Source organism: Rhinopithecus roxellana, chromosome 21, assembly GCF_007565055.1.
Source record: "Rhinopithecus roxellana isolate Shanxi Qingling chromosome 21, ASM756505v1, whole genome shotgun sequence".
Taxonomy (NCBI): domain Eukaryota; kingdom Metazoa; phylum Chordata; class Mammalia; order Primates; family Cercopithecidae; genus Rhinopithecus; species Rhinopithecus roxellana.
Window position 1 is genome coordinate 3,494,347 of NC_044569.1, and position 7,232 is coordinate 3,501,578.

Genomic DNA, 7,232 nt, shown 5'->3' on the forward strand with positions numbered 1-7,232 from the left:
GGACTGTCTGTTGGTCTGTTGGAGATTGCTTGAGGTCCACTCCAGACCCTGTTTGCCTGGGTATCAGCAGCAGAGGTTGCCAAAGATAGAATATTGCTGAACAGCGAGTGTACCTGTCTGATTCTTCCTTTGGAAGTTTCCTCTCAGGGGTGTACTCCACCCTGTGAGGTGTGGGGTGTCAGACTGCCCCTAGTGGGGGATTTCTCCCAGCTAGGCTACTCAGGGGTCAGGGACACACCTGAGCAGGCAGTCTGTCCGTTCTCAGATCTCAACCTCGGCGTTGGGAGATCTACGGCTCTCCCCAAAGCTGTCAGACAGAGTCGTTCGCGTCTGCACCGGCTCCTGCTACTTCCCCTGTTGGTCTTCAGCTGTGCGCTGTCCCCAGAGGTGGAGACTACAGAGACAGGCAGGCTTCCTTGAGCTGCTGTGAGCTCCACCCAGTTCGAGCTTCCCAGCGGCTTTGTTTACCTACTTAAGCCTCAGCAATGGCGGGCGCCCCTCCCCCAGCCTCGCTGCTGCCTTGTGGATAGATCGCGGCAGACTGCTGTGTTAGCAGTGAGGGAGGCTTCCTGGGCGTGGGACCCTCCCGGCCAGGTATGGGTATAATCTCCTGGTGTGCCTGTATGCTTACAGCGCAGTATTGGGGTGGGAGTTACCCGATTTTCCAGGTGTTGTGTGTCTCAGTTCCCCTGGCTAGGAAAAGGGATTCCCTTCCCCCTTGCGCTTCCAGGTGAGGCGATGCCTCGCCCTGCTTCAGCTCTCGCTGGTCAGGCTGCAGCAGCTGACCAGCACCGATTGTCCGGCACTCCCCAGTGAGATGACCCCAGTACCTCAGTTGAAAATGCAGAAATCACCGGTCTTCTGTGTCGCTCGCGCTGGGAGTTGGAGACTGGAGCCGGATTTTGGGATTCTTAATGGTAGCCCTGGTTGCAAGGACTACCAGATCCATTGTTGAAAAGGAAAATAGAGGTGAAGTAGGGAAGATCGTATGCAAATACTTGTTTCATTCTTTATCTCTTTCGCCCTAATTCCACCAACAGATATAATTATTTACTTAATGGAACTTCACCTTTAGTTCCCCTCACCTTCAGTTGCAAAACACAAGCTGCAGGCTTATAGACTAGCCATTTGATTCTTTGTTACGCCCACCTTCTTAAACAGGCATTTTAGTTATTCATTTCAATTTCCTATTAACCCATGACTTTGAAAGTGATAAATATAAGTCCATTGAATACAATGTTATTTTGTATGTCATTGCCTATGTGAGCAGTGAACTGAGTGCCATCAGTTCACTTTACTAAGATCTAACTAATCTTCAGTTTAGATCTGTTAAAAAGGTAGAAATTGGCTGGGCATTGTGGCTCACACCTGTAATCCCAGCACAACACTTTGAGAGGCTGAGGCGGGCAGATCAATTGAGGCCAGGAGTTTGAGACCAGCCTGGCCAACACGGTGAAACCCTGTCTCTACCAAAAAATACAAAAATTAGCCGGGCGTGGTGACACACACCTGTAATCCCAGCTACTCAGGAGGCTGAGGCAGAAGAATCGCTTGAACCCAGGAGGTGGAGGTTGCAGTGAGCTGAGATTGTGCCACTGCACCCCAGTCTGGGTGACAGAATGAGCCTGTGTCTCAAAAAAGAAAAAAAAAAAAAAAAAGAAGTTTTCCAAAATTCTGTTTCTCTCAAGTCTGAGGTAGGGGAATGGGAGGGGTTGGGAGAATCTCAGTTTGCTCCTTGCTTCCTCAGAGTCTTTCTCCTGTGGGAAACTGCGTCTTTCTGGCAGTGAATTTTAAACTGAAAAAGATGTAGCTTCTGAACTCGGGTATTTGCCTTTAAAAAAAATCTGGTTCTGGTCTTGCTTTTGAAGTGGATATCTAATGAATACATATTAGTTGGAATTATCCAGTAAAGGAGCTTCTGGCTCAGGTTTTGATTGGCACATGAGAAAGAATAGTTGTTTTTTCCCCAGTGAAATTATTAAGAAAGCGAAAATGTAATTAATATGGTTTGGCTATGTCCCCACCCAAATCTCATCTTGAACTGTAATCCTCATGTGTCGAGGGAGGGAAGTAATTGGATTATGGGGGCAGCTCTCCCATACCCATACTGTGCACTCACATGCTCTCTCTTGCCTGCTGCCGTGTAAGACATGCCTGCTTCCCCTTCCACCATGACTGTAGTTTCCTGAGGCCTCCCTGCCATGCGAAACTGGGGGTCAGTTAAACCTCTTTTCTTTATAAATTATCCAGTCTTGGGTATGTCTTTATAGCAGTGTGAAAACGGACTAATACAACAATTAATTACTTTTTATCTTGATTTTAATCAATTTACAAGCAAATGGCATTAATAAATTATAATAGAGCAGAATGTAAAGATTTTTAAATAATTTAATCAACCAAATGTGGATCATGTAGAATGAATATATATGAAGAAATATTTTATATAATTTTTGAATGTACAATTACATTTATAAAATAAAAGTGTGCAAAATTAACTTATGTTTTTAAATGTCCAGATAATGCTTACCCATGAGGGCTAAGTAATTGGAAAAGGGTATGGGTGGTGGTTACATGGTTATGCTCAACTTGTAAACATTAATCAATTATCAATTTATGATTTATGCACATACTTAAACAAAAAAGAAACAAAACAAAATGAAACAAAGTGCATTCTCTGCCCTGTAGCAATTTATGTTCTATTAAGAGGGCCAGCAAGAAAATCTCCATTTCTGTTACTCTTCCTTCCTTTTCATAGAGTCATTTTTGCATTTGGCATCATTTTCCTTCTGCTTGAAGAACTTCCTTTAACATTTCTTGTAGAGCAAGTTTGCTGATGGTGAATTATTTCGGCTCTCATATATCTAAAAACCCTTTATTTTGTCTTTGTTTTTGAAACTTTTTTTTTTTTTTTGCTAAATATAGAATTCTAGGTTGAGTTTTTTTTTCCTTTCAACACTAGAGAGATATTGCAGCCACTGTTTTTCTGCTTCTGTTGCTTCTGATGAGAAACATGCTGACACCCATACCTTTCTTTTGTATGTTATGTGTCCTCCTTCAACTCCTGCTGTTCTTAAGCTTTTCTTTTTCACACTGGTTTTGAGCAATTTTATTTGATATGCCTTCTGTAGTTTTCTTTCTGTTTCTTGTGTGTGGGATTCATTGAGCTTCTTGGTTTATAGTTCTCATCACATTTTGAAAGGTTTTAACCACTGATTCTTCAAATTTTTTTCTGTCCTTTCCTTTCTCCTTTCCTTCTGGGACTCCTATTAGACATATATTAGGTCACTTGAAGTTGTCTTCTAGCTTAGTGATACACTGTTAATTAAAAAGAAATCTCTTTTATCTCTGTGTTTCATTGTAGATGGATTATATCATTACATGTTTAAGTTCACTAATCTTACCTTTTGCAATCTCTGCCATGAATCCTTTCCAATGTATGTTTAGTCCAGACATTCTAGTTTTTATTTCTAGATGTTTGATTTTAAAATCTTCTATATCTTTACATATCTTTTTGAAAACATGGAATACAGCTATATTCCGTTTTCCTTTTTCCATATTTCATCTGACTATTTTAATGTTCTTGTCTGTTAATTCTAATATCTGTGTCATTTCTGAGTTGACTTCAATTGATTGATGTTTTTCCCCTTGTTATGGATCACATTTGCCTTCTTCTTGGCATGTCAGATAATTTTTAATTGGATTTAAGACATTGTAAGTTTTACATTGTTGGGTAATGGATATTTTTATGTTATATAAATATTCCAACGTCCCATGAATTATGAACTTTTTCCATTTGGCTAATGGGAGCAGGCACTATAACCAGTCCTCTGTGAGCATTGGGTACTATTGCCTGTAATATTTTTGAGTGGTTCTTTTTCTTGCCTAAAAACGATTCCTCCACATTGTGCTAATCAGTACTCTGGTGAATACTTGAAGGGGGTCCTCTGCAGATCTCTGGAGTTCTGCTCAGTGCGGCTCTGCAGTTCAGACTCCTCTCTGGTACTCCTGTACTCTCAGCTCCATTTCCTCATTCCAGGGAGTCTCCTGGGCTCTGCCTGGGTTTCCCCTCTCTGCTCATGCCCTGGGAACTCTCAAGGCAGTAAGCTGGGGCAACTGCAGGCCTCATGCCTTCCCTCAGGGATCACTGTCCTTCCTTGTTAATGACAAGTGCCTTGAAAACCATCGTCTAATTTTTTGGCTGTTTCAGATGGGACCGTGAAATTCAGCCCCTATTACTCCATCATGGCCAGATGAGAATATTTAACTGAATCTATGTGAGTTTTAAAAATGGCCAGGTGTGGTGGCTCATGCCTATAATCCCAGCACTTTGGGAGGCCGAGGTGAGTGGATCACTTTAGGTCTTGAGTTCAAGACCAGCCTGGTCAACATGGTGAAACCCCGTCTCTACAAGAAATAGAAAAATTAGCTGGGCATGGTGATGAGTGCCTGTAATCCCAGTTACTTGGGAGGCTGAGGCAGGAGAATCGCCTGAAGCTGGGAGACAGAGGTTGCAATGAGCCGAGATCACACCAGTGTCCTTCAGCCTGGGCAACAGAGCAAGACTCCATTTCCAAACAACAACAACAACAACAAAAATGAACCTTGTGTGAGCCCGATTTATTACCTATATAATGATTACATTTTATAGATTATATAATTTTATTCTAATAATGGGAGATGGATGAATCACAGTAAAATGTTTAAGGTAAAACATGTCACTGTTTTTTGGAAATAGTTTTTCAGTGTCAGTTAAAGGGAAACTGTTACCACAAGCTTACTTTATCAAGAATCAGGAAGTTCTATGAGATCAGTATTAGATTAAAACTGTCGTTTTGAGTAGAAGACTACATATTTTAGGTATCCGATTAGAAAACATACTTGTCAGAATTGTCTGGCTGGATTAATTTGCTAATTTGACCTTCTTCATCATTTGATGTGATGCCAGATACTAATAGCACAATTGATTTATCACTAAGCACTCGTATTACTTTAGCGTTTTTTATGTCCTTACTAGCTTTTGCCATAATGCTAGGAAATGCTGTGGTCATTTTAGCTTTTGTGGTGGACAAAAACCTTAGACATAGAATTAGTTATTTTTTTCTTAACTTGGCCATCTCTGACTTCTTTGTGGGTAAGTTATATGTCTTTATTTAAGATAATCTTTTCCTATTTTATCTCTAAAACCTTAAAATAAACTTTTGTTATTTCAGGGGACTGTATATGGTGGGGGAAAAATAAACCCAAAAAGTTTAAGTATTAAAGTTTGGAGGGGGCTATATGGCACTGTAAGGGAATGTTGTACATATGTAAATCAGTGTGGCAGGGGAATTTTCAGCTGAAAACAGTTTATTTTCTTTTTATAGAATAAAGATAAGTCCAGAACAGCTCCAAAATTTTAATGTAAGAGTTACTTGTTTCTGATGCTATTTTCCTTGTATGTTTAGACTTATAAGTATTCCTCTTCAAGTAAATATGGTTTTCTCGGTATCACAGTGTTGGAGTAATAAGAAATTATGTATATGCTAGTAACCAGTACAATCAGAAAATAGCATTTCAGATTGAATAATATGTTTAATAGTATTAATTTAATGATGTGGCATAGAATTTTGTAAAATATACCCAACCGTAAAGTACCTTGCGTATAATATGATATCACAGCATTATATCATCGTTAAGAGACCATAGAAATCAAACCAACTTTCTTTGAAAACATGCACTTTATAATTTTTCACTGCCTGATGATTATTATTTTTAAACAATGCTTATCATGATAAGTAGATGTACAGAAATGTCAGCTGATGTTATTGTTTTATAGGAGTTTCTAGTATAATTTAATCTGGCATATTCAGATTATTTTTGTTTATAACTACATAAAGCTTACATTTAGTTAAAATGAAATAAACACATAAAATACTTAGTTCATTCCCTGGAATACAGTAGTCACTCAAGAAATGTTAGTTCCTTTTTTTTTAATTTTAATTTTTCTGCAGCTATGGGTCAACGCCAATCTAGGTCACAAATGTTAGTATAGTATCTAGCCTGTATAATACTGCTAGGTGTGCAAGCACTATTAGGTAATCAAGGGATCTATAGAAGATTAGGTTAGTCTCTTCCAGTAAGGTTTTGCTGAGAAGAGTGGACAAGAGACGTTCAGAAATGACTATAGCAGTATAGAGTAACACGAGACCCCACCAAGACCTAACAAGTGCTATGGTCACTTGGAGGAGGCATAAAGCACGTTTAGTTAGCGAATAAAGGCATTTAACATGAACTTTGAAGGATGGATAGAATTTCCATAGTCAGAGATAGGGCAAAGGATTCTTTGCTCCAAGAATGAGCAAAGGCATGCTGATAGAAAATCATTGCACTTATCTTCCTAAGGGTGAGCTTTGAGCTGGCTGGTGTGCAGATGGGTGCAGGGGAGCCATAGAGATGAAGCTGAAATCTATAAAGTGAGGGCCTTTAAATACCAGCGTGAGTGTGGAGTGGAGTTTATTTGGCAGGCCTTGTGGAGATTTAAGGATTTTAAAACAGGTGAGTGGTTGAACAGATCAAAGCTTTACTTTAGAGGCATCGGAAGAGCCATAGGAAGTGGGGCAACTGGAGTGTGGGGTGACATGGTTTCAGAGACCATCCTGCAGCAATCTAGGCAGAAATCATGTAGTTAGGACCCGAGCTAGGATGGCTGGGGACAGCAGGCAGAGCGGCTAAGGCGGGGTGGGGGCGGGGGAAGGAGGCATTGGACAGGAAAAGAGAAAGCTGAGTTAAAGATGGGGTTTCTGAGACTAAGAACAGTATGGAGCTCTTCAAAGATACAGAAGTATTTGGGCAGGGTGGCTATGGTTCTGATGTTGCATTGAAAGTTCTGGAGAAAAATTCTAGTTTGGGAGATTGATTTAGGAGTCATGGCATAGAAATGACAGATAAAGGCAGCTAACCCATAAAGAAGTATTGAAAAAATGCACTATCTCCCCATTTGTTTCCTCAATTCTGTCCCTTCAGGTAACCAACATTTGCTGCTTGATGTAGATCCTTCCACATCATTCTCTGTGCTTCCATAAACATGTACAAATATACGAGTTTATTTATGTGAACATAGAGAAGGCTCCACTGTAAATACATGTATCCTTCACTTCTTCCTTCTTCACAGGATCCTGTGACTTCTAGATGACAATCAGCACTTAAAATAGATGAAGTGTTTTTACTAACCCAAAGGGAGTGAGGTCCTGACT

At 40.1% G+C, this 7,232-nt stretch overlaps 1 protein-coding gene across 1 annotated transcript; it reads left to right on the forward strand.

Moving 5' to 3' along the window:
• Positions 1–4,938: 4,938 nt before the first annotated feature.
• HRH4 (histamine receptor H4) lies at positions 4,939–5,154 on the forward strand. Its single transcript, XM_030926176.1, has one exon. The coding sequence runs from the start codon at positions 4,939–4,941 to the stop codon at positions 5,152–5,154; it is 216 nt and encodes a 71-aa protein (XP_030782036.1).
• Positions 5,155–7,232: the final 2,078 nt, after the last annotated feature.